Below are 27,984 nucleotides of genomic sequence, written 5' to 3'. Positions count from 1 at the left end.
TCTCCAAAATAACAAAACATACCACAGGGAAATAGAAACATACTGTAGATTTTATTTAGGTTTGTCATGATGATGAATTAGAAAATCAACTGGTGCATGTGAACATAAATTACATTATTTCTCTCGTCCCTTCCGGTGGACTGAGGTCACCCTGACTGTGGTAATACGTGGTGTGTGTGTGTGTGTGTGTGTGTGTGTGTGTGTGTGTGTGTGTCACCGCTAATAGTGAGCAGTGACGTACAAGACGTTGGCCTAAGGCACACCTTCACAACCATCAAATATGATGAGTCTAAACATGGAGAAAACGTGTGAGCCACAGGCCAGTTAAGTCATCATGCATGATAACTGACAGCAACACAAAGCAAGCCACAACTCTGTGTACACATCTGTGTTGCCTTTTTTTTAGTCAAAAAAAGAAAAGAAAAGAGTAAGACACTGATGAGTCCACACACATTTTCACTGTTGTCATGTTTCTACATCCACAAGTGTTATACATTTCCTTTTTCTCTTTCATTACAAACATTTACAAAGATAATTATGACAGCCTTAGTATTAATGAGCGGTTAAGTACATCGGGGCTAGAAATGCTGAAGCCTGTATAAAGTTGGTGGTCCTACGTTTGTGGCTGGGTTTCTCATACGGACGAGCCCAGAATACAATAAGGTGCAAATCATCTCTCTTAAGGGGACTGTACAGCTTGATAGATCGATCACAAATCCTTGATCAAATGCAGGCAATGACACAATCTGTGATCTCTAAAGTTTAGAAATAGTGCTTTTCCTGTGCCAATCTGAGGTAGACATAACAAAACCAATGCAACACAAAAAGAGACCGGTGTTCATGAGAGCTTGCAGCTGAGATGGACATTTTTTTTAAAAGCACACAAGCTCAAAGAGCTAATTTGGTAAGCCAAAGTCTGAAACAAGCTGCTAGTTGCAAAATGCCAGAACAGACCGTGTTGTCGCCGGGCTTACAGTGTTTTCGTCTGCTCCAGTCTTTTAGACAATTGCACAAAAGATCTTACCAATACCTGTTAACAATTATAAATTATACAAAGCAGGAATGAACTTTAACAGTGTCCTCAGCTGCACACATGCTGGACAGAGAAAATGACAGCAACCTCTGCACCTGAAAGCAGCACCGACATCCCCAGACAACGCAGCAGAGATACTGAGGTTCTGAGCAGCCAACATTCATACAGTGCATCTCAGCAGACACACACAGCAGGCCTAAACACTAAAACACACACTCTGTTACAGCAACATCACACACAGCCACAGTTATTGCTTCAAAGCAGAGCACACACACACAAACACAGCTCCAGCAGTAGTCAGTGCTGCTGAGTGGAGACAAGCAGCAGGAAAATTAAATTTAAAAATAAACATGCAGGCACCTTCAATGACTGCATTAACAGTCTGCAGAAAGCACCTCAATTTGCAGAAATTGAACACAAAGTGAAATGTGGCACAGCAAAAAACAACTGACTGTACATAAAAGCCTCTCAGATCGTCATACGTGCTGTGTTCAAGATAAAAAATATAGGACCCTGTGATTTAAAACTCAAAAGCTTCCAAAGAGACGCTTAGAAAAATACTGAATTATGAAACAAGCTCAGGGTTTTCATCTCGGCTGTATTCCTGCTGCAGACATTCTTTGGTCATAAAATAGGCTGAATACATCAATTTCAACAAATGCACAAACACGCTGCCGCACAAAGGAAACATTCAGTAACTGATTCCACTTCACGGTTGATAAGACTCCTGTACAGAAAAATCGCTGGTGCATAAATCGACTGATAAATCGTTTTCTTTAGGGCAGTGTTTCTTTTTACAGATGAACATTTACAACAACAAAAATTAAGTTTAGCCCTAAAATCTCAAACTGTAATTTGCCTCGCGTTGTTGAGTTACAACACAGTCTAAACAAAAGAGGAGCTCATGCTCGTTATGTGAATTTACAAATTATAATGTATATTCTTACATTTAAAATCTCCACTTTATATTTTTTTGATATAATCCTGTTAAAGAAACATCAAATTAACACTACAAGTAACAAGCTTTGGTCGCTGTGTTTTGGGTCAAATTAACTGTAATAAGTGTAAGCACAAGTAATAATTTCCTGAAAGCAAATTTGAACAAAAAGAATAAAAATAAATTTAACACAAAAAAAACAGTTTAAACTGGAAAAAAATACTGTACTTGCTGATTATTTAAGTTTAACTTTCCTCCTTCCTCTTCAAAAAAATCTGAATATAAGTTTCTTAGGTGATCTGATTCTTAGGAGCCCTGAAAGGCAAGTGAGGAAAAATAAATGTGGTGATCTAAGTTTGATCTAAATTGTTTTCTCTTCTGTGTTGATGGCTTAAGAATGAGTGAAAACCAAGGTACATAGTTATGTACCTTGTGTTAAGTGTTAATTTATTAACTAAAACTCACTGTGATGCAAACATGAATGCTTTTAGTCCTAGAGCAGCCTCTTGTGGCTCAAATGAGAATTACATCTATTCTAACAAAAGGGAAGAAAAGTAACATAAAAAAATTATCCGAGCAAAACATTTACCCCACCTTTTTTAAGCCATAACCACAAGAGAGAAAATTTTGAGAGGAAATTTGTAATTACTTTCTCTCTTGCCTCTCAGGGCTTCTGAAGATTGACGTACACAGAAACTATGTCACATTGGCTATTTACAGATTTTTCATTTATGGACAAAATAGTTACCAGCATTTACCTTTGTAGGGCAGCCGTGATTTATAACAACACATATTTACTTCCCTATGTCACTCTTGCAGTGTCACACTGACCGTACACCTCCTGACAGCTGATGCCAAACATCTTACAACATACACAGTAACCACCTCACACTTGCGAATGATGCCAACGAACTATGGAGATGTGAACTTAAAGAGATGGATGGTGTTGAGTTCTCGCTGTCTCCGCTCTCTAGCAGTCCACAGGAGTAGCAAAGGCACAAAAACAGATACAGACAATCCCAACCAGTCCCACCCCAAACCCCATCATGTGGCTCTGGTGTCTCTTCAGTTATTTCCCTCCACACCAGAGCCAGAAGTCACATGCAGGTGGGAGTCTTTGCACTGGGTCTGTCCTTAATAGTGCACATTAAATATGACAAAGACGCCTTCTTATGCCCGCTGGAGTTGGAGGTGAAGGGAAAGGGGGTAAGGGTGGGGGTGCGGGTGGGGGAAGGTAAAGGGATGAGAGGGAGATCAGCCTTGGAGCTCCTCAAAGCACGTCTCACAGACCCGTACTGGCTTTTTAGAGGACGGTGTGAGGGCGTTCCTCGATGAACACTCGGCGCAGAAAATGTTGCCGCAGTGCCTGCAGTGGTGCTGGATAGTCAGAGACGAAGTAGAGAGATACGTTACAAGGGAATCAATTAAGTGTGGCTTGGTGCCTGTAAGAGGACTTCAATCTTACCTTCCTGACAGTGACACTAAAGCCTTTCCCACAGGCCATGCAGTTCTGCACTTCGTGATCCTCGGCCCACTTTCTGGTGAGACTCTGGGATTGCTTTATCTAAAAGCAGCAACAGCAGGAGTCACAACCACAGCATCTGAGACAATCTGACAACCTTTTTCTTCCAGAGTTTTATGACCAACCTGGAGGGACTGGTTCTCTCTGCCCAGCTCCTGCATGGCTGCCGTCGTGTCGTCCACCTTCCTCCTCAGCTCCACCGCCTTGGCCTGCAGTTTCTCTATCTCGCCCTCGCCCTTCACACACCTGAAACACAACGATGATTTGTGTGTACATGTTTATTAGTGGCTCAGGAGAATTTCCCAACTCCGCTGCTTGGCTGGCTGCATAATAGGCTTGTTAATTAATACTTTCGATGCACAGCGTTCAGGGGAATTACAGTTTGTCTTCTGGGTAATTTCTATTTACCACATCTCTGAGCTACTACAGAGATATATTGTTATCAGGTGTATTTCAATTTAATTTAGACATATCAAATTGCACTCATTCACTTATGCAAACAACCCATCTGCTAAATGTCTGATTACTTTTTAGCCTCTTAGCTCACATTGGACTGGGATGTAGATAATTGTTTAGAGAGATTAATGCACTATACACTCACATGCAAATACAGCCTCATTTATTGCACATATTGGCCCTCGTTTATCAAACGAGCGTATGTCAGAAAGTGAGCGTAAAGTGGGCGTAAGATCATTTCTACGCAAGCCTCGGCATTTATCAATTTGGACGTGAGCAAAAGGCACGATCAGATCTCACGTCTGCTCTCAGCTCGTATACGCAAATTTGAGTCAGCGTGAAGTCCACACGTCTGAGTCGGAGAATTGATCTTAGACTATGGTATCGATGCCTGGAGCTGATAAAACTCTGTGGTGTTTTGATTTTTAATGGTGACAAAGCAAAACATGTTTAGACTACATAATTTATCATTAAAACATAATCCAAAAATAAATACACTCTGCGATTGTGAAATTCTTTAAACAGAATACCAGGCAAGGCTATTAAATGTCTCTTAAATGTTAAATCTTCTGTTGTTTACTGTTATTATTATTATTATTATCCAGCTCCGACACCGGAGCGTCAGCGTCTCCTTCACCAGCGGTGCTGCCCGAATATAAACATTTCCTATCAGCGCAGCCACACGCTCCTCTGACTAGGACATCATTATTAGTAAATGTAAAGAGGTTAATAATGTCTTTCCATCATAATAATAGCAATATTCGGATATTATTTCGATTATTAGGCTTTATATATCACGATGTATAAATGAATTACTCAAACCTCGCTGGGAGTTTAATAGTCCGCTACTCTGCTGACAGCACCACTGACTTCCTTTGTTTTCACTTTTTATGCTGCCAAACAAAACCAGTTTGTTGTGTTGCAGCTGTTGGACGTCAGCGTTTCACTTTCTGCCTCTCAGAAATTCCTCTCCTTTTTGAATTAAAACTTACTTTAAAACATTGTTTACCTCCTTCAACCAAAAAGCTGTGAAAACTTGTCAGTCCGTGCTCCAAATGTAAAATATTCAGTGAACTTGTTTGAGTATATAACTATAAGTACTTTTATTTCATAAACCTCTGTCGCTGCGTATTTCTGTAATATGTCTATATTGCCCCTATCGTTATTTGTAACGGTGCACTTTTGCACTATTGTGTCCTTCGGTGTCGTAAACTCTGAAGGCGAGTCTTCTGAATCTGTAATATATTAGAGCGTGACATTTAAATGACGCTCGTTTCGAGCCGCCACATTTATCAACAGCCGATCATTTTTACGCTGTGATTGGAGAGATACGATCGTTTGATAAATCCCGCGTGAACCCTGTCGTAAGACGAAATATACACTCAGATCTGCGCTGGTTTCTACGCTCGTTTGATAAATGAGGGCCAGTGTATGTGAAACATTTTTACAGATTTTTTCAACAAACAGAAATCAGACTTATATCGACTTGCTGACTTACATTCTGTCCGTCTGTTCATTAATGTATTCAGCCCTACATGTTCTGCTACTTTAGAATGCCTTCTTCTTTGGTATTAATTTCTACATTTTCCCTTTGTGAGTGTGCCTAATATATAATTAATATCACATGATAAGTTTAATCATCATTTGTTATGCACAAGGAAATGAAGTACCTTAAAAATTGAGACTGTAAATGAGTGAATTAAAAGTTGTAGAAAATATGTGGGCCAAGCTTCCCAGAAGCAATGTTCAACAGCTCAGAGTGACTGATTAAGACATGACAAATTAATCACAAGTTAGAATTTTTTTCATAACATTTCAATCAATGTATTAACAAAAATATTTTGGAACTGAAGGCAAGTTCTTGTTTTAAAACAACGTGTTAGAAAACCAAATTTTAACCCATTGAAGCCTGGACAGCGGATACGACGTTTTGTAGTATTTGTATAAGCTCTCAAGTACTTTTAGAATTTAATTTCTATCTGTTACAGAGGCTGAAAAATCTATTATTTAGTAGAAGCGTTGACACTTCTGTTGAATTCCAGAAAAACTTTTTTAGACAAATTAAAACTGTTTTAGTGGCTTATTTTAAAATCCCCCAGAGGTTTTAATAGGCGTTTCAGGCCTCAATGGGTTAAAGAGGCTCAGCTTAAGAAAATCCTGGTGACTCCTGAGGCCTGCACGGATTGCATTGTTTGGTTTCAATAACCTAAATGTGCCTGGATTTGGATTACTAACTTATCTTTGTACTTAACCTTTAATCAGCTGACTCAAAGCACAAAGTCACTGACTTTAAAGTGACTTTAAAGGCAAATCAAGGAAATGTAAAAAGCTAAAAAGACATTTGCATAATATAACGAGTGCTTACTTACAGGATGACATGTTAAAAACAATGTGAACTTACCTCTCCAAAAGAGCCCGTCTCTCGTCCTGGTTGTTCTGGACGGTGGCCTCCAGCACAGCAATCTCTCCTCTTAGCTCATCTGTCTGCTTCTCCAGCTCTCCGACTCTCCGCTGGCTGCCCTGCCACTCTCTCTTCAGCGTGGCCACGTTTTCATTCAGAGCCGTCACCTGCACGCCCATCTTAGCCTCCGCCTCCTCTCCGCGCTTTACCTGCTCTTCCCTCGCTCGCTTCTCTGCCAACTTTGAGAGGAAGCATCGGTCATGGAAGAGTTACAGAAAGAGATGACAAGAGCCAAATCCATTTGGTGGAATTGGGCAAGCGAGCCTACCAACTGATCCTGGACATCCTTGGTTTTTGCGAGGAGCTGCTCCTCTCTCTGGCTCCTGCTGTCCCTGGTGGCCTGGTGCTCTTTCTGCTCCTGCTCGAGGGTCTTCTGTGCGGCCTCCACCTGACCCTGCAGCTCCAGTTTCTGCTGGATCAACAGCTGTTTGGCTTCCCGCAACTCACCCAGCTCCTGACAATCCACACAAAGGTAGATCAATGCATACCGTTTGGTTGTTAAAAGGCACTTATAGCGTCTCTAACAAAAGAACCCGTCAGGCATTTCACCCATGGGGTTTAACTTTAAAAGGCCTGAGCAGGTTCAAGGAAGTTATTGCTCCGACAAAAGCTTCGGATCAATCTTAAGGCAGCTTTGAAGAACTGAAGAATCCAATGGGCTTGTTAAATCGTTGACTCAAGCATGCACACTTGTAACTTTGAAGATGTGGCTCTGATGACCAGCAGTATACCCGAGTTAAGCTGTTTACATAAGACACAAGCATGGGAAGCAGGTCATGTCAGCCAGTTTCTATGAGAGCATGTTTACATGCTTTAACATTCAAAAAACACTTGTTTGACCTCTGCATCTGACCCCCTGCCGTCTCTGTATTGTGCAATGACTATAACGGAGTACAGCAGCACTTAGTTTCTACCTTGAAAAATCAGCAATGAAAGCTTCAAAACCCAAATCTACACAACAAACATTGGCAACCAAGATGACAGGTTTCCATAGTGTATGTAATGTAAACACTGCAGTAACATGCCTGGAGCAGATGACCATATAAAGATGTATCACAAACTGTCATCAGCTTGAGCCGAGAGTAGAAAAAAATTGTTGAAAATAGTTCAGAACGGTTGGAAACCAGTGGGTTTTTGCTCACAGGCATTACTTTTACATACATTTACCATATTATTTGACCACATTTAACATGAACATCCAACACTGTAACAATATATAAATGACAGAAAATCTGGGAAAAGCATAAAAGGTCCCCTTTAAATCAAAAGAAAGACATTATTAATTGTTGCTTTTTATGAAAAGTGACTGACCTTCTCGCTCTTCTCTGTCAGTGCTTTTAATTCAGAAGTCAGTCTAGTGTTACTCTTTTCCAGAGCACTCTTGGCTTTGTTGAGCTCCTCCATTTTGCTCCTCTCCTTCTCTAGCTCCTCCTTTACCTGGCCCTGGTGAGTAAGCACAATTTACAATATATGAACTTAATCGCCTCAAGTCATTTAATGTCTAATGTCTAACTGGTTAATCGGTTATCTGACCTGTTGCTTCTGTAGCTCCTTCAGGGTTTGTTCTTGCTGTTGGAGCTTCTGGTTGCGCTTCGCCAGCTCCTGCTCCAACGATCCCCGGCCCTTCTGCAGATCCTGGATCTGAGCATCTAAACCTGTCTGATGGGTGCGGTTCGCGGCCAGCTCTTCCTGAGCCTGTTTCATCTTCTCCTCTGAAACCTACAGTCAGAGAAAAGTTAAACATCACTTACTGAGGAGAGAACATAAACTACAGCAACAGGGACTACGGGAAATTATCAGGACATTTTATTTGTCCGTCACTTCTTGTCAGTCATCAACTCCCCTCCTATCCGTTGTCCATCGCTGAGATTGAGTTATTGAGTTAAACTTGATGCAGGATCACAGCTTCTGAATTCAACATTTTAAGATGCAATGTGTAACTAGGACTGCAGGCAGTACTGGGGGGGCCCTCGCAGTACACGCATGTCGGGCATGCTGCCGTCGGGGTGTGTGCGTTACAGGGGCCAGTCTATACCACCCCTATGAATTTCATTGCCTTAAGTCTTATGGTCTGGGCACAGTGGCACTTATTAAATTAAACTGCCGCCACAGCGCCAGCTAGGGGCCGTTCAATAAAACCTTCAAGGGTTATCCTCAGGAGGGCATTGACAATAAGTATACCAAGTTTGGTGTTAATCCAACCAACAGATTTGGAGATATAAAATACTTCAATTTTAAGAGCGCCACCTAGTGGTCATCGGCCAAAATTTTGCAGCGAGCCTCAGGGGCTCATGGGGAAGTAGTAACCCGAGTTTCATGTCATTCAGACACACCAATGTGGAGATATGCAACACTTCGTGTTTTGTGTTGATAATAGCGCCACCTGCAGGAAGTTGTTATTTAATAACTTGAGTATTCTTTGGAATATCAAAATTCTTTTGATAACTTTTTGTCATGAGGGTCCATAGATGCTGTGTGCAAAGTTTGGTGCAAAACGATGAAATTGCCTAGGAGGAGTTTGAAAAAGTAGGTTTACGACATTTCGCGAATTTGCGGAAAAAAATATCATGAGATTCAGCACAACTCAGTGAACGCGTGGATATAAGGTTTTTGAATGTGCGATAAAGTTTGTGGGAGTTATTAGCCAAAACGCACTTTCCTTTATTATAACGCCACGCAGTGGTGGAAATTCAGGATGACAATAGATTACAACATTTTTGTCATGTGTGACTTATATTTAAAGTTTCATGAGTTTTTGGGTATGTTCAGGCAGTGAAAAATGCGATCATTTGGGTACGAGAATAATAAAAAAAAGAATAAATAATCATTCGAAATACAATAGGGACCTTGCAGGTCGTTGCCTGCTCGGGCCCTAATTACTGGCCAGAAGCTCCAAAATAAATATGGGGCAACATTTCATCTTGCTGCTGTTGCACTTGCAATGTCCTCAAAATGTATCATAACTTTCCAAACTTCTAGTTGGAGAGAATTTTGCAATTGACTTGTCCCCAGACAGTCAAGCTCCCTCATGGCGAAATGTTTTAAATAGGGCTGTCAATCGATTAAAATATTTAATCGCGATTAATCGCATAATTGTCCATTGTAAACTTGCGATTAATCACATATTAATAACACATTTTTTATCTGTTCCAAATGTACCGTAACAGGATATTGTTTATTACTTTTTTACGTTTTTTTAATACTCTTAACACAGGAGTGGACAAACATGCAGCTTTATGCAAATGCATGTTTATTATTATTGTAACAATCCCAAAGAATGACTTATACTCTCCAGGATTACCTCAGAGGTACTGCATGCTGAAAAAATATGCTGAAAGCATAACCTGGCTAACTGAGGCCCAACGAGAAACAACAGATGAATGTAACATGACTCTGTAATACTAACACCAAGTAGTGTTCAACTTAACATGTGTTAAGGTTAACTACACATCCCCCGGCAGCTCAACATCAAACAGACACATTGTACAACAGGTACATTTGTCAGTTAAATAAGATTATTCCCTGGATCCTTCACACTTAAAGTGAATAATCTCACACAGTGTAACCGAGTCTGAATTTACATGGGATAATAAAGTATTACAAAAACATTCTCTTCTACTAAGTGGGATCAAAAAAGGGGTGATACAAAAAATAAATTAAAACAAAAAATAAATAAAGTGCACATGTACCGTGAGGAGTGTAATGTAAGGGGGAGGAGTCTCTCTGGTGTCTGAGTCTGTACGGCAACTCATTCACACAGACAGTAACTACAGATAACTTTGGTTTGTTGAAGCTGAACTTGCCTTCTCATGGAGGCTTGTTTCTGCTGCCATCCACAATGTTACTGCTGCATCGCTTACTGATTTCCCAAACTATGGGGCGGATCGAGGGTCATGCTCACAGAACCTGCGCACGTTGTGCTACCTATACACCAGAAGACTTTGAAAAGATTTGGAAAGACTCCTGGAAGACTATCAGCTCACACCTGCTCACATCTAAAGACAAGTGTTTAGAGTTTTTAGTCCCAGCCTAGTCTCAGACTGAGATTCTACAAAGACTGTGAATCTTTCAGGGTCACTATTTACAAGATTACAACTAGATTCTTTTAGCATTTTTTACCTACCATGCATTTTTTTTCCTCATCATGCTCTAAGTAAAAACTTACAAAATGGAGGAGAAGCAGCTTTTGGCTCCAGCTGCTCTAGTATGTGCAGTGGTTTGTGTTGAAAAAAACAAAAACAATAAAAAGAAGAATAGACGCCACAAAATGCCCCCTCACAAAGCTGAAAAGGGGTGTCTGTTTTTCTGACATGAAAAGTTGACTATTTTACAGTAAACAAAATAGATATAAGGAAGAATAAAGGAAAGGAAAATTTATAAATTAATTCATGATATACATTTATGCCCTATTTAATTATGTGTTTAATTGAATAGTTATATTTATCAGCTCTTTCAACTCTCATTTAGTTAATCATACATTAATTATAGATTATTTATTACTTATTTATGTATAGGCCTACATTTATTTATACATTTTAACTGGGTTTAAACAGCACCACCAAAATCCTGCTTGTGGCCGTAAATATATTACATCACTATATTTGTATTTAGGACTGAGCTTACTAGCATTATTGTGATGTTACTTTTTCCTGTGGAAGTGGTTTTACTGGCCGGTCTGGAACCGGGGACCTTTTCCCCGCTCATATATTGGTTGTTGATTGTGTTACGTCACTGCGACTTGCGATAATATCAAACACTTTTGATATGATCCAAACCCAAGACTAGGAAAAGACTGATATGAAACAGCGCAGATTACTACCTTACATTTAACGATCGAGATGACGGGAGCGCGCTGTGACTCCAGTAAAACTCCTAGATTTACTAAAGACTTTCAGTTTTTAGTTTGGGACTGTGAAAATCGTTTGGTGTAAGCCCAGCATTATTCGCACGTTTAAAAAAATAACGTTAAAGGGAAGGAATGGGTAACGATTTATTATCACGTTAACTTTGACAGCCCTAGCTTTAGACTAAACATCTGACCATTTCTTACACAGTGCACCTTTAACTTAACCTTAAACTAAGCCATTATCAGTCTCTACCCCTCCAGCCCCTCCTAGATAAACCTACCTTCAGGTCTTGACGCAGGGCAGAGACTTCAGACTCCTTGCCGTAGAAGTCAGACTGAAGCTTAGTGAGGCTTTCCTGCCTTTGCTCTAAGGTCTTCTGCAGCTCTGTGGCCTGACCTTTCTCAGAGGCCAGCTCCTTGCCGAGCCCGGACACTTGAGCCTTCAGCTTACTCTCCTCCTCTGCCTGGAGGTAAGAATGAATAAACACATAAAAAAAAATACACGTACATACTATGGATTGCACACAAATTCCAGTTTATAACAGTATGGCTGTCTGAGTTTATATTTAGAAATATTTCTTGCCTTCTTGACATTAACGTCTTGTAACTCTGCCACTTGGCCCTTCAGTTTCTTCATCTCCTCCTCAAAGGACCCCTGTGTCGTCTGAAGTTGTGCCCGCAGCTTCTCCAGCTCCTTCTCTTTTCCCTGCAGCGCCCCTTGAGTCTTCGAGTGCTGCTGCTCCAACGTGGACAGCCGCACCTTCAACTTTTTCTCTGCCTGCAATTTGTAGACACGCAGCAAGTCTTTAGCTTGGAACAAACATTAAAAAATAATAATGCTTGATCTTTCATTTTATCAGAAGCTCACCTCTCCCATCTCCTCCAACTGCTCCTTCGACTCTTTCATTGCCTTGGTGATGGCCTCGTTATTCTTAAGAAGCTCCTGTCGGGCTTTCTCATTGGACTTTTCCTGAGGATTAAGACAGATTAATGTTGTGAGTGTCCCGGTGATGTAATAAGGTGGCTATTTGTTGCAAAACAAATTTCCTTAAATTGAAAAAATGGAAATAAAAAATTGACAGCAGCTTACAGAACCTACCTTCTCCTCCATGGTTGACTTGTGGTTCTTCCGTTCTGTGTCCAGTTGAGTCCGACTCTCTTTCAGTGCCTTATTAGCCTTTCCTAGACTTTCCTGTGTAGAGGCAAGCTCCTTCTTTTGAGTCTCTTTCTCCTGCTGGGCCTTTTGTAGGTCTGCTGCCAGGCTCTGAGCTTTCTTGTCCAGCTCTGCATGCTTCGTCTGTCCCTCCTGGGTCACCTTGTCCAGGTCAACCTTCAGAGCAGCTTTGTCCTGCTCACTGCGCTCCAGCTGCTTCTGAGTGTCACTCAAATCAGCTGTTTTTTTCTTCAGTTCCTCTTGTAGTGTTGCAGCCCTTAACAGTGGAAAGCCATTGTTATTTAATTAGGTATAATTAAATAAAACACGCCCTGCGATAGTCTGCCGATCTGTCCAGGGTGAACCCGCCTCTCGCCCAATGTCAGTTGGGATTAGCTCCAGCCCCCCGCGACCCGAGTACGGATAAGCGAAGAAGGATAATGATTACAATTGGAAAAAACAAAAAACAAAATAGCCTATGGTTGTACCATCACTAAATACTGTCACATAGGTGTATTACCTACAGTAGATGGCATTCAGCACACCCTCAGTTTGGAGAAGCAGCCAGGAGTACCGACACGTTAGCTAAGTAATCTATCAGTTTAAGTGTACGCTATACTTTACAGCACCTGTATGTTTAATCATGCCTGCTTCTCCAAACTGGGAAGTGGTGACTACCATCTAATGGAAGTAATTCACTGACTATGGATAAGTACCTCTTACATCACCCCCTCCCATAAATATGAGCCATCCATTTAATCACATTTCAATAAAAAACAGTGCATCAATAGAGTTTCTCACCCTGCTTTCTCCGTTTCCAGCGAGCGATGCAGCTCTTTGGCTTTCCGTTTGACCTCTGACCCCTCCTTCTGCAGCTTCTGCACATCTTGCTGCACCTGGTCACGTGTTGTCTGCATCTCCCCAACCTGTGACTCTAATTTCTGTCAGATCAAAACACCAGAATAATTTAGTAAAAAACAATGTATGTATACTGAGGACACTAGAGACGGGGATATTTCAGGCCCAAAATGTCCCCTCTTACAATCCAGCTTCATGTACTCAACACAAACCTTATTGAGCCCTTCCAGCTGCTCTATACGCTGTTCTGAGGCCATCAGTTTGTCTTTGCATTCCTTTAGACTGGTGTCCAGCTGTATGGACTGCTCCTGTCTCTCCTTGAGCCTTTGGGCCTGTTCCTCCACCTTCTTCTGAACTTTATTCAGCTCCTTTACAAGACAGTAGGAGAGGATGCAGGATACAAAGTAGAGTGAAGCAGGAGAAGGAAGAAAGCAACACATGTAAGTCAGGAGTGACAAACATTTTCAAAGCAAAGACATACAGTGGCACAGAGAAGTTGCTAACCTGCTGCTTGTCCTGCAGTGCATGCTGAGCCGTCTCCAGGTTGTTCTCCAGGTTAGCCTTTTGTGCAGCTTTGGCTGCCTCTGCAGATAGCAGCAACTCTGTCTTCGCCTTGAGCTGAAGAAAAACAGAACCACAGGAACTGTTAGTCTCATAAAATTAGTAGGACAACATGCTGTTTTTGCAAAAGTCAGCCTTATCTGATTTTAGTGTCTAGGAATACAAACTACACAATAATATTGATAACCCCACTGTATAACACAGACATGCTTCGTAGGGGCGTACCTGAGCATCCAGCTGGGCGACCTTCTCCTTGCTGTCTGCGAGCTGGGCAGTGAGTTCAGCGACAGAGGTCTCCAGGGTGTGGGCTCGGTCCTGGGCTGAACGCACCAGGGTCTTCTGCTCCTGGACCTGCTTATGTAGGTTATCCTGGGCTTGCTTGTTGCTCTCTGATTGGTTCTTCAGCTTGTCTGTCAACTGTGTTACCTTTAAGACCCAGAAAAATACAGAGTACCCAGTTATTGTTTTAAAAAAACATCCTTTCCATTTAACACTAGTTTTAGTAGAGGTTTTCACTGTGCCAATTATTAGCTGTGTGAAAGGTGGCATGTGTTTATGTCATATTATTTTTGTACTACGGAGAAGTGACTGCAACATGAAAGTGGATCTTTGACAGAGAGTGTGTTTGTGTGTGTGGGCATCTACCTGTTCTTGTAGTGCATGGTTTTTCTCTTTGAGCTGGTTGAGCAAAGCCGTCTCTCCCTCACCAGCCTGGATCTTGGCACACAAGTCGTCTCTCTCGGTTTCCAGCTGGCTCACAATGTCCTTACTCTTCTGCAGCAGAGCCTCCAGATTTTGGATCTTCTGGTCCTTATCTCCGATCTGACGCAGCACCTGCTCCAGGTCGTTCTACAGCATGATAGCAGCATAACAGTTAGATTACATTCTCTCAGAATAATATGAAATATGCTATAACCTTACAAAGCTTCTACACACAAGGGGTTAAATGAGACCATGCACAAGAACTGCTCACAACAAGGTCTGTGGATTCTTTTGAGTAACAGGGTCATTTTTTCTGTTTTTGGGAGTTTTTCAAATTCATTTTTGGCACTTTGAGCACCACAAACCAAGTGCCATCCAGTTCCATTATATTCATGAGAAGACATATCGAAGGTCGATATCTCCAACACTCGGCAACTCACATCATACAATCTAGACTGATGAATAGCCCTACAGGTAAGAGGAAAGATGTGTATCTTGATTTTGGGGCAAATTGTCCCTTTGACAATGTAAAGGAAATTTGGTGTTTGGTGGCGGCGACCTACTTGATATTCAAGACGCAAGGCCTTGTGGGAACTCAAACTATGAACTTAACTCTGATAACACCATGTGAGAGGGGAACGTGTAAAGAATGTCGAGCGGTGTATAGGACTTTGTTGCTTTGTCAAATAACCATCCGGGACTGAGCGGTGTATTGGAGTACGGATGTGTTAATAAAACCTGGAGAACTGAGTATTGTGTGCTTCTTGTTTGGCCAGCTCTCCCATTAACTTAGTGCAGTTGTCAAAATTGCCACGAAAATAATAATTCAATTCATGCAATTTCTACCCGCTTCCTATATACACATATAAGGCAACATTGTCATGTAGCGACCTATTCTGTTTAGTTACATTCAAATAACACAAAATGTAGGTGATGTTAAAATCTGCATTCTGGCCATTACAGTTTACCATTACAGATCAAAACCTATGTATAATGTTATTAACTGCATTAAAGTTACAATCTCCATTTTGTTCTCTGCAAGATGTTATATCAGTGGACCAGAGGCTCAATCACCACTGTGTTACCTCATTCGGTGACAGATAGTGACTTAAGAAACAATTTATTACAATCTTTGAGATTATTACTTTAAAGATGAAGGACAACTTTATGATCGAACGAGCTCAAGCCAAAAATCAAGTAATAAAACCATCATCACAGTATTATCACCTGACATGCTTGTTGTAAACCTGCTTTAGAGTCATTTGAAGACTATGCAACATATTATTATAGGTAGAAAACTCCTGGTGATTTTACAACTCATTGTACTGTGCACTGCACTGTATTATGCTCTCCAATATTGTAACCCGAGGGTTTTTGTTGTGAACAATACCTGTGCCTCGCGGAGTTTTCCGTTGGTGTTTTGCTGCAGCGCCTGCAGCTCCTGGTGCTGCTGCTTGGCTTTCTCCAGCTGGTGCTGCAGGTCTGTATTCTTACTGGCACTCTCCTTCAACTATTGAAGCAAAACACAGAAGCACTTTTATTTTCCTCACTTTGTTTTGTTTTTTTTTTAAACCAAAAATCTAAATGCATTGTTAATTTCATCTTCATCTTACAGGTTCTGTATTATCAGTCTACCACAGTTACATTTACTAAACCTAAACAGCACTTTCACATCTTACATCACACATTATCTCTTAAGATGCACGCTTCAACATCAGACACATTTATATAAAGATGCCTTGTAATATTATTTCAGTTCCTGTAGCCATCATTAAGTTTTATTTGCCTACCTGCTCTTCTGCACGCGACAGTTTGAGCTGCAGGTCGGCTGCTTGCTGCTCGCGGTCTTTTAGTTTCTCCCCAGACAGCTGTCTCTGTTCTTTAAGACGACCTTGCACCTCGCCCAGCTGCCTCTCTGCTTCCAGCAGTTTGGCGTGCAGCTAGGGAGAGCACAGAGAGAAGGGAGATGATTAAGATGGAAGAATAAGATTACAAAGTTAATAGCAAGAAATGCCCCTTTAATATATTGACCACCTTGTAGTCATAATTTACAAAATGAGGAAATCATAACTACATTAGGGCTTATGAATTAATGCAATTTTAATTTTAATCACAATTTTGGCTTCCAACGATTATTAAAAAAAACAAAAAAACAACCAAGATAATCGAGAAAACATTGTTGCTGTGCTACATTCCCCTTTCATTTACAGTGCTGCACTTTTAGCCCAGTTACTATCTGGAATATGTTATAAAAACAGTTTACCAAAATGTTATGATTTTTGTGCATTAGAGCTATTCCAAAGGTTCATGGCGACCAAACCTAAACTTGGAACACTGTTAAGGCGTAATTACATTACATTACATTACATGTCATTTAGCAGACGCTTTTGTCCAAAGCGACTTACAATAAGTGCATTCAACCTGATGGTACTAGACATAGACCACAGGAATCAAGTAAGTACATAACTTTAAGAGCTAACTGTCATTGCTACAGGAGTGCTATATGTTAAAGAAGAAAAAAATAGAAAAGAAGAAGAAGAAGAAGAGCAATTTTTTTTTTTTTTTTTTTTTTTTTTATATATATATGTGTTAGGTGACCATGGCTTAACCGAGGTATTGTTGGAAGAGATAGGTCTTCAGCCTGCGGCGGAAGATGTACAGGCTGTCTGAGGTCCTGATGTCGGTGGGGAGCTCGTTCCACCATTTGGGAGCCAAGATGGAGAAAAGTCTGGAAGAGGTTTTGAGGCGAGTTGACCCACGGAGGGTGGGAGTCGCCAGCTGTTTGGCTGATGCAGAGCGGAGAGGACGGGCAGGGGTGTAGAGTTTGACAAGGTCCTGGATGTAAGTAGGACCTGAACCATTAGCAGCAGAGTACGCCAGAGCTAGAGTCTTGAAGCGTATCCGAGCAGCCACAGGTAGCCAGTGCAGGGAGCGGAGGAGGGGTGTTGTGTGTGAAAATTTGGGAAGATTGAAGACCAATCGAGCAGCTGCATTCTGGATGAGTTGCAGAGGTCGGATGGCTTTGGCAGGCAGACCTGCCATGAGGGAGTTGCAGTAGTCCAGGCGTGAGATGACCAGTGCCTGGACCAGGACCTGAGCTGCCTTCTGAGTGAGAAACGGACGGATTCTCCTGATGTTATGCAGCAAGAATCTGCAAGATCTGGTGGTAGCGGTGATGTTTGTGTTGAGGGACAGTTGGTTGTCAAGAGTCACGCCAAGGTTCTTGGCGGTTTCTGTGGAGACAACCACTGTGTTCTGGACAGTGATGTGGAGGTCAGTGGTGGGGGAGCCCTTCCCTGGGAGGTAGAGTAGCTCAGTCTTGCCCAGGTTGAGTTTGAGGTGGTGCGAGGACATCCACTGGGAGATGTCGGCCAGACATGCAGAGATACGTGCTGCTGCCTGTGTTTCAGACTGGGGAAATGAGAAGATTAGCTGGGTGTCGTCGGCATAGCTATGATAGGAGAAGCCATGCGAGTGGATGAGGGAGCCAAGGGAGTTGGTGTAAATCGAGAAGAGGAGCGGACCAAGGACCGAGCCTTGAGGGACCCCGGTGGTGAGTAGACAGGGTTCTGAAACAGAACCCCTCCAAGTTACACGGAAGGTGCGGTCCTTGAGGTAGGATTTGAGCAGAGACAGGGCAGAGCCAGATACTCCGAGGTGGTGAAGGGTGGAGATGAGGATCTGGTGATCCACAGTGTCAAAAGCTGCAGAAAGGTCCAGTAGAACCACCACAGATGAGAGAGAGGCTGCCTTCGCCTTGTGAAGCTGTTCAGTCACAGCGAGAAGGGCAGTCTCTGTTGAGTGGCCCTTCTTAAAACCAGACTGGTTAGGGTCAAGGAGGTTGTTCCCATGCAGATAGCAGGATAGTTGGTTGAAGATAGCCCGTTCCAGAGTTTTGGAGAGGAACGGCAGGAGAGAGACGGGTCTGTAGTTGTCCACTAAGGATGGGTCGAGGGTGGATTTCTTTAGGAGAGGATTCACCCTTGCTTCCTTCAGAGAGTTAGGAAAGCAGCCAGTAGTCAAGGAAGTGTTGATAAGATGGGAGAGGAACGGGAGGAGATCTGGAGCAATAGACTGAAACAGGTGGGAGGGAATAGGATCCAGCTGACAAGTGGTAGGACGGGCAGAGGTTACAAGGCTGAGCACTTGAGGAGGAGACAGTGGAGTGAATGCTGAGAGGGAGGGAGACGCTGATGGGGAGGGAGGAGAGGCAGGTTGTGAGACTGGATGGGTAAATGATGAGCGTATGTCCTCAAGTAATAAAACAAAATGCAATGACGGACAAAGACAAGACATCGAATGCTCAAACTAGGAAACTTTCTCGCAACCCGAGTGCAGATAAGTGGTTAAGGAGAATGAATAAATGAATGTTTTTATTTTTGTTTTTCACAGTGTCCCAACTTTTTTTGGAATAGGGGTTGTATTACATCTAATGCTGTTATCTTCTTTTGGCCCACTGTCTGTTGAATGTCATCCTGCATGTGTGTGACTCACCTGACCGATCTCAGTCTGCTGCTGAGCACCTTGGCTGTCTTTCTCCTCCCTTTGCTGCTCCAACTGTTTCCTCTCGACCTTCAGCTCTGCGTGCTTCACCTCCAGCTCTGTAATCTCACTCTTCAACTTTGCCACCTCCTCAGCCCTCTCTCCGAGCTCCTTCTGGGCCTTCTGCAGGGAGGCTTCGGCCCCTGTAGCCCGAGTCTGCACCTCTTGAACCTCCAGCTCCCTCTCTCTCAGGGTGCTTTGAGCTCCCTTCTTGGCAGACTTCTCAGCTCCCAGACGCTCCTCCATTTCTAGATACTCCTTCTCCTTCCTCACAAGCTTCTCAGACAGGCTCTGTAAGGAAAGGAGAGGACAACATAAGGGCAGGTTGACCAGAAGATTTATGGAAATTAAATATTTCCCTGGTTAGGATTAAAAGCCAGGAAATAAATAGGTGAAAAACATAACAGAGAGTACAATCATTGTTTTGTGACTTTTCAAGAGGGAGCAGGGTCTCTTGAAAAATGACAAAAACTGACAGTGTTTAAAAGGTTGATCAGGAATTGTTAAAATCATTAATTAAGCCACATTGCAGTCTTTTCTAAAATCAGTTTGTGTAATAGGAACTGCAACAAGTCACAAACAATTTGTGCGACGTAAGCTATGGAAAAGAACAGTCGGCTGTTAAGAGTAAAGTGAGGTATGGCATTTGTAGTGGAAGGTTTACGACACAGTACTCGGAATACAGTGGCATGTGGACAGCACTTGCCCTGGTGTAAGCTCTGGCAGCAAACTTGGAAACATGGTGATAAAGAACAAAATGTTGTTAATAGTGGAGTGTGCTGTTAACTAGGGAGTGTGACAGGGCACCTGGGCTTTCAATAAACTTCTGCAGGGCCGCCACAGCAGCTGGCCAACATTAACAACTCTTCCCAGACACTTTTTTGCACTTTTTTCCTCCATTTTTGTTCAGCCCTTCTCTTGTGTCATTGTCACAGCTTGCTGCTGGGTCTCTCCTCTCTAATCCTGGAGTTACAGACCAATGAAAAAGCCTGGTCGTTCACCTGTCTGTTCTTAGTCCTGATCCTCTGTGTCTCACTGGCTCCATCACTTTTGTCTCTATTCTCATGAGATAAGCATCTGTATCAGGTCTCAGGGTATCCTGTTGCGTACAGAAGCATGGGGTGGTGGCAACAGACTGGATGTCCAGTTCTGTAATCCCCCTCTTACCCGTAAACCTACTTGGCAGGGAGGGCATTGACATGCCTGATGTGGGAGGATTTAATCTCTCTGTGCCTCTATTCCCCAGTTTCAATTGCACCAGTGCAGTTACCTGTGATTCTATTTCACCCCAAGTGGCAGAGATCCCCCCCTGCTGGTTTAATTATAGAGCTGCGTGTGGTTTTGTATCAACATAGCTATGTGGCCAAAAAGGCCTGGTGACAGCAGGGCAATTGTGATGGGGCCTGATGCCGAGCAACAGAGGAAGGTTTACAGAAACTGAGATGGCATGCTCTATACTGGCAGCTGGCAAGGCTTATTAACACTATTGATGTAAATCCTGCACAATCTATTGCTGTATAATGTCGGCCAGGTGCTGTAGCAGACATTTTTGTGCAAGTTCAAACTTCACAAGAGCTAAAACAAAGTTCAGTTCACACAGAATAAAATTAACTAGTTTCCATGTATTTACTCCAGGGTTGTTTTTACCTAAATAAGCTGCTCTGAGCTATTCTATTATTCTTTTATTTGGCTGCAAACCAGTAACTAATTCCGCAGATATTTCCCAAAACTGGTTGGCTTTTTCAAATCGAGGTGTTTTTTCAGTGAAATTTTCAGTGAGCACAATTTGCATAAAAAGTTGAGTTTTTTTCCCCCTTTTTATGATCTGTATTGCTTTGTTCATAAACTAAAATACTCTTCTGCAGTCACTGTTACTGCACTGTCTGAATTGTCCATTGTACGACTCCTTGCCGAACAATATGCGTTTGCCCCTGCATAACCAAATTTTATCCCTAACCATGAATAGGGGCACTAAGTCAAACATTATTCAATAGGAGGAAAACTCTATTTGACGGGGATCAGACTGTTGTGCATTAGCATCTTTGACTCTTGTGACAGTTAACAATGTTCACATTCCTTAGTTACCAATTGCATGTTCAACAACGCTTGTGACGTTAATACACAACACAAGCGGATATGTTTGTGCATGACATGACTATAACAATAGTAACTGTTGGTGCCTTTGGTACCTGGCTTTGCTGCTGCAAATTATTCAGATTGCTCTGCAGCTGGTGGATCTGTTGGGTGTAAACAGCTGCTTCCTGTGGACCTTTCTCCAGCTCTGCTTTTAGTTGGGATATGGTCGTCTGCAATACGATAAACACAAATGTTAAACTCTCTTCCCAAACGATGAAGTGTACATTCAAAGCACTAAAGCACCACTGTGAACGACGGAAGACATAAAAGAAGAAAACAAACCCAACATGGATTAGAAACAACCAGGATTCAGTCACACAAAAACCAAACAAAAATATGAAGAACTAAAATAATTTTCTGAAAAACTTTTCAAACTTAGAAAAACTCAAAAAGATGGAACCATGTTTGGGGCCAACTTGAAACAACGTGTTTTACCTCCAGTTTACGAATCTTGACGAAACAGTGAGTGTTGTAGAGAGATACAGTATGTGAGGAGCAGAAGAAGAAGGGAAGGGAAAGAGAGACACAGACAAAGGTAAGTCACGATACAACAGCAAACAGCAACACAGAGCGAGATCCTACTGGGAGGACAGAATAAATAATCAAATTGATCACAAATTTACTGCAGGGGTCAACCTGGAGACTGGCTGCTGATCGCAAAACCACAATGAAATACAAACACTGTTGCAGACTACTTGCAGCCATAAAACCCAGACGCATTTCAAATATATTCAGGATGTGGTTCCTTAATTATAGAAACATGAAAACTATCTTTTGAGATAATTTGCAGCAGGAGAGGTTCAGAGCCTGGAGCTCAGTATAAATGCTCCTCTCCTTCTGGAATCAAAAATGCAGGAAATAAGGCTGAATTATTCACCAGGCATTAATAAGTATGAATCAGGCACAACGCCATCTGGTATGACAGAACTACAGTACCTCAGAACTATTTGATGATATTCCAGAGCTATTACGTATCAAGAGTCGAGAGTAAAGTGAGGTATGGCATTCGTAGTGGAAGGTTTACGACACAGTACTCGGAATACAGTGGCATGTGGACAGCACTTGCCCTGGTGTAAGCTCTGGCTGTAAACTTGGAAACATGGTGATAAAGAACAAAATGTTGTTAATAGTGGAGTGTGCTGCTAACTGGGAAGTGTGACAGGGCACCTGGACTTCACAGACATTCAATAAACCTCTACAGTCTGCCACAGCAGCTGACCAACAACAATTATAAATATGAATCTTGACAGTGCAGTGGGTGAAATGGAAAGAGCATTGAATAAGAACTACTAAACTTAACTTTGCATCAACCCAACAATCGAATAGATGATCGTGCAAATTGTGGGAAACGGTGTGCATGTTTATGTGCTTGCAACAAGCATATTTTAGTGTGAAAGAGTGACAGCTTATGTTGCAACACTTTGGGGAAAAAGTTAAAGTAATAATCAGCAGAACTGCATTTCAAGACATCGGGTGTTTGGGTCCCCTCACCTCTGAGGTAGTGTAATTAGCCTTCAGCTGCTCGTAGTGGGTTTTGAGGCGTTCAGACTCGTCCTCCCTCTCACGGGTCATGCTGTCCATCAGCGTCTGAACCTGCACGAGCTCCTTCTGCAACACCTCCACATCCTCCACTCCCGGTCGCTGCAGCTAGGGGGCAGAGCCGAGGGACAGAGTTAAAGCCTTGAGAACTGAGTGGCAAAGGTCCACATGGCAGGATTTTCTCCATTCATTCAGCATTGTTATTGAACTTCTGCCTGCCTACGCCTAGAAAATCCTGCTTGTGAGAATACCCCAGTGTAGTTAAATCAAACTATTGTCATAACTTAGTAATCTGTATAATAACAAAGAACAATGTGTGTCTGAAGCCTAGTGAGAAAAATACAAAATGTAAACTTAGTGTGTGCTGTACCAGCTCTGTTTGGAGTCTCTCATTCTCTTGCTTCTCTTTCTGAAGCTGCTCGGTCAGTTTGCCCAGCCTCTGGTCACCGGCCTCTCTTAGGCTCTTCTCCTCATCATAACGGGACTTTAAATCTGTCAGATTCAACGATTCAAAGTATCTAATAATATCCAAATCAAAACAATTAAAAAAGACGTCACTTGTCCACATCTGCCAACTTATTTGAGGAAAAAATTATCGGTATAAAATGCCTTTTGTCCATAAAACTGAATGTTGAAGAAGAAAAATGTATGCAAGAGAAAACACAATGGCAGGACTGAGCTCAATAGTGGTCTAGTAAAAGGGTAATTCAGTGTTGTTAAATGATGCAGACCCACAGACACAGCTTCCCATTTTCCTGGAGCCACACTAACCTACTATCTCTGTGGCCAGCTGGGCAGCCTTCTGCTCAAACAGGTCTTTCATCTGCTTGATGTTGAACTTTTCTGTCTCTGCTTCGTTCAACTTCCTTTCAAGAGCTGAGAAAAGAGCGCGGCATATTAGTGATTGATGTTTGCCATCTATTTCACAGTTATCTTAAATAAAATGTCCCCTACCTGCATCCTCTGAGACCATCTGTCCATCATTCTGTGGAAGGGAGGGAAAAAGAGAAACATGTACAGTAAGAGAAAGCATTGCCATCATATTTTACCAAGCAGTTTTATATTCAGAAAGCAGTCATAATATTTATTAAATATCTTGAAGGAATTACTTGCTTCAGTTGTCCTTGGACTTTGTCTAACTCCTTCTTGAGCTCTTCAGAAAACCACTTTTCCTCCTAAACAGGTGAAAACACACAGTCTCAATTACCGTATTTATTGAACCAATGATTTATACATCTCTAGTGGGTTCTGAAACTCAGCTATACCTTGAGTGAAGCATGCAGGTCCTGGACCTCTTGCCTTAGCATTGTAAGGTCTTCCCTGAAAGGAGGAAAGAGTACATGCACAAAAATAATTATCAGAATTAAAGGTCCATTGTGTAGGATTTAGGAGGATCTATTTGGAGAACTTGAATATTATACTTATAATTGGGTTTTCATTAGTGTATAAACACCTGAAACTAAGGAATAATAGTTGCTTTTTTGTGTGCTGAGAAAGTGTTTCTACAGTAGCCCAAAAACAGACAAACCACTATATCCTACACACTGTTACTGTAGTATAACATAAATATCTCACCGAGTGGGGGCCATATGAGCAGGCAGGTCTCCTGTGTCATGGAACAGCTCATAGTGCTTGAAGAGCTCCTCTGCAGAGTTGTGAGACTTCATACACTGAGGACAGATGAAGCCCTGTAAACAGAAACACACTCCATAAGAATCAACCATGTGATAATAATTGAATAACTCCAATTCTGCAGTCAGCTCTATTAATCAAGAAAAAGCATGCATTCACATTACCTCAGAAGTCTGATCGTGGTTAAGGTCTGTGCTGGGCTGCTCTGACTCTGCATTCTGGGAGCCTCCTTTCCCAGGAGTCTGGAGAGGAGAAAATAGGCCATATTAGTCTGAATGTTTAAAAGCACTTCGTACACATTTAGTGTAGACAACTGAAATGTCTAAAGGAAACAGGTAGTCAGTAAGATTTAAACAAAATGTTTTACTTTTTTTTCAGTTTTCTATCATGTGGACTTGAAAAACAACACTGTAGCATGTGGGGACACCTGTTCTTTCAGCTTCCCTTGCTACCCGTACAATTCCCCACCATGCATTATTGTAGAAATGCTGCTGTCCGGTGATATGCAGTATTTTCCTCGGCACCAAGCATTTAGTGTGGCTGCCTAGTGCTCCACTTAGATCTCATGGGAGCATAAAACCTTCTTTCACTTCAGAGTATCCCACAACCTCTGGGAACCAGTAAATACCATACATTACTTTCCAGCATTCAAAAAGCTGCGACTGGTTTAGCACCCCCTAAAAGTATGAGTAGTGTCTCCCATTTGTTTGTCGACATGCCTCTAATCTCCCATACGATTGTTCATCTCACATATTTACTGCTGTGCCATATGTTTTCTTTTGTTGTTTTTTTATGACTTACCTTATAAGGATATTCACTGCTTTGGCAATTGCCTTGGTATCCTTGACCTGACTTCCCCTGTTACTTTACAATTACAATAGTTTTGCAACAAAACTGACTAGCCCACTATTGGACCTTTCAGATAACTGTACATCTGACTGCAGGCATCGTCTGTTCCAGTTCAATTGTGTGATTTTTAAACATTACCTGGCTTTAAAAATGAATATGTTTCTTATGACTTAGTGTTAATTGGTGGCCATTGAAATATTTTGTGTTCTACTCCACTGTCTACAAAGCTCAAAAGTCGACTGGAATGGGGTGGTTTTAAATGAGCTCAGTCCACTGGCCTGAAGCACAAACATATGTAGGGAAAATGCTACTGGTGGTCCATTCACAGAAAGGGTTTGCTTGGGCTGGTGGCAGTCTGCATGAATGAATCAGGTGTAAACTGGGCTTGTGTGTTGGGAGGGGGACTTTGAGCACTTTGAACACGGCTATCTCAGAGACGATAGACAAACACCACTTTGAAGTCAGGCCAAGCATTTGCATCATGGAACAACCTTTGACCCAACTCACACAAACTTGAGTGCATAAAACAGCACTACAATGACCTTACCAACATAAAAAATAATAATGAACTCAACACAGGACTTGTGTATCAATTAAATCTTAACTTCTTTTTAGGGATTTTTTAATGTCTTGAAAAAGATTTACCATTAAGGTTGCACAATTAATCAAAATTGTATTTTAATCGCAATTTGGTCTAGGGCAATATCCACAGCACACAAGGCTCAATATTTGTTAAAAAATATGTCACATCGAGATGATTGTTATATATTTTTCGATGAAAATGAGAAACATTTGAGAATGTTTGATGAGAAATGAGGAACAATTTAAACCATTTTGAAACTCTCATCGCTATTTTAAGAATAAGTAAATTATGGTCAAAGGCGATAGAGAAGAATAGTCAATTGTAATCGTTATATTGGCAATGTGGGCATAAACTCAGACCAATTTACAAACCAAATTCGCAAAGATTTTCATATGGAGGATAGGTGTGTTCAAGAGAACGGGCCGTCTTTGATCCAATTTTTTCCTATAAGCCCATAAACCTGTAATAATGTCTATGTTGTTAGCTACACGGTTTGAGTAATTTACAAGCTAACGCTAGTTACAGTACAGGTCCGCTGTACGTTTATTTGAGGAGGTAATTGAATAAAACAGTATTTTTAAAAATATAAAATCATTTAATGTTGATTTGCTTCTTAAGGTCCCTGAGAGGTTAACGGTCCAGGTCCTGACAATCCCTGACCTAAATGCATAATGTTTTAACCCTCTGGAGTCTCCAAAAGCGCCAAAGCATGACTTCTTCTTCACATCCAGACGTAAAAACAAAGCAGCGTCGAGCCCTACTTTAAATTTACCTCTAAAGTTCTGGCCGAAAACTCCATGAGGCCAGTTTCAGTTTGATGATGATATACCAAATAAAACTGGAGACAAAGTCAAATATATTTAGTATAAAATTATAGAACTGGATGTAACCCTCTTATATGTTATATTTGCAACCGTTGTTCACATTTGAAATATTTAAAATTCTTTATTGAGCATGATAGTGTTATGAAAGTTTAAAAAAAAGATTAAAAATCACATTTTATATTGGACTAAATGACAAAAAAAGGCACAAAATGACAAAAAAAAAATACACAAAATGACAAAAAAAGACACCAAATGACCAAAAAAAAGACACCAAATGACTAAATAGACACAACAAAAGACACAAAATGACTTACAAAGACACGAAAAGACATGAAAAGGATTCAAAAATGGACAAAATAGCCCAGGACTCCATAGATTTAAGATGGATTTTCGTTGTTACAAGGCCGGGATTTCAGAGTGTACACAGTGATGCAGTTAACGTTTGCAATGCCCTGTGGTACTTGTAGTCATACCGAGAGGCTAGCTAAACAGCTAACCTCTCTAACTCCCATATGTAACTGTATAGAAAAGCTGGTAATTTGTCCAACCAACCATGTCACCATTAACATAAATAGAAACTCAATTGATAAAAACGCATATGGCGTTATACATGTTTTATTGTTGCGGTCAGCCAGCTGACATGGGACTTCCCAACAGTCAATCTGAGGCTAACGTCACACTTAGCATGTAATGATTGGACGATGAATTAGCATAACAGTTATCTAGCTCACGGAAACCATGACAATAAAAATATTTAGAGACGAAGCACATTTGCTAGCCAAGTTATTCCTTACTCGACTAACCATGGCATGGTGGGCATATGAGCTAATTAGTTTGCTGTTATATAGAAAGGCACTAGCTTGCTAACGCTACGTCCCTGTCAAGAGTAGCGTCAACCAATCCAACCATGCTAGCATTTGATCGCTAGCCGTGCCAACCCCACACAAGTAGCGCTTGATATGACCACTCCGATCCGACGGTGTGGCGGGGTCTTTTCCTAACTAGGAACTCCCGTTGACTAAAAATAAAAACCCCGCCCATCCACTACACACTGTGTTTTAAAACGTGCGCCCCTCACCATAAATACAGACAAGGATAGGCCTGTGTTTCCCGAGGAAAACGACTCGTTTTAACCCCACAAAAGCGATACGGTTGATTTCGTTGAACCAGAAGCTTACCATTTGAAGTATCCGTCTGAGCATGGCCTCTACTGTATTTGTCCCGACACAGAATCCAATCAGTTTTCCAAATGCAAAGTTTACGTCGCTGTACAACGAACACCTGACCGAGCTCAGGCAGCAGCAGCGAATGGGCGGGTCATGGAGAAGATGGTTAAGCAGGACGCAGCCT

General features: G+C 41.6%; 1 protein-coding gene across 2 annotated transcripts; it reads right to left on the bottom strand.

Moving 5' to 3' along the window:
• Window positions 1-32: 32 nt before the first annotated feature.
• Window positions 33-27,982, bottom strand: eea1 (early endosome antigen 1). 2 transcript variants are annotated; one of them, XM_059334391.1, is made up of 30 exons: window positions 27,813-27,982; window positions 24,543-24,620; window positions 24,322-24,434; window positions 24,012-24,066; window positions 23,856-23,921; window positions 23,701-23,731; window positions 23,518-23,622; window positions 23,117-23,238; window positions 22,699-22,854; window positions 21,643-21,657; window positions 21,261-21,377; window positions 19,024-19,362; window positions 16,320-16,469; window positions 15,920-16,039; window positions 14,473-14,676; window positions 14,053-14,253; window positions 13,771-13,884; window positions 13,479-13,634; window positions 13,210-13,349; window positions 12,355-12,685; window positions 12,124-12,225; window positions 11,839-12,033; window positions 11,537-11,719; window positions 7,943-8,128; window positions 7,721-7,852; window positions 6,678-6,863; window positions 6,350-6,588; window positions 3,618-3,738; window positions 3,436-3,534; window positions 33-3,347 (listed from the first exon to the last, which is right to left on the bottom strand). In XM_059334391.1, exons 1-30 carry the CDS (start codon window positions 27,834-27,836, stop codon window positions 3,225-3,227), a joined length of 4,203 nt encoding a protein of 1,400 aa, XP_059190374.1. In that variant the 5' UTR covers window positions 27,837-27,982; the 3' UTR covers window positions 33-3,224. The 2 variants fall into 2 exon arrangements, with proteins under 2 accessions (XP_059190374.1, XP_059190375.1); XM_059334392.1 differs by lacking the exon at window positions 21,643-21,657.
• Between the last annotated feature and the right edge of the window lie 2 nt (window positions 27,983-27,984).

The sequence above is a fragment of the Centropristis striata genome, chromosome 6 (genome assembly GCF_030273125.1).
Source record: "Centropristis striata isolate RG_2023a ecotype Rhode Island chromosome 6, C.striata_1.0, whole genome shotgun sequence".
Taxonomy (NCBI): Eukaryota; Metazoa; Chordata; class Actinopteri; order Perciformes; family Serranidae; genus Centropristis; species Centropristis striata.
Note: the sequence above shows the minus strand (reverse complement) of the source record. Positions and strands in the feature narration are given on the sequence as shown.

Bases quoted from the DNA above. Each gene is read 5' to 3' on its own strand.
- eea1 (XM_059334391.1), bottom strand. From the start codon at position 27,836: ATGCTCAGACGGATACTTCAAATG. The intron at 13,635-13,770 runs GTTAGCAACTTC...TGTCTTGTAAAG, and splicing joins CACTGCAGGACAAGCAGCAG to GAGCTGAATAAAGTTCAGAA. The intron at 6,589-6,677 runs GTAGGCTCGCTT...TTCCTCTCAAAG, and splicing joins AGGATGTCCAGGATCAGTTG to TTGGCAGAGAAGCGAGCGAG.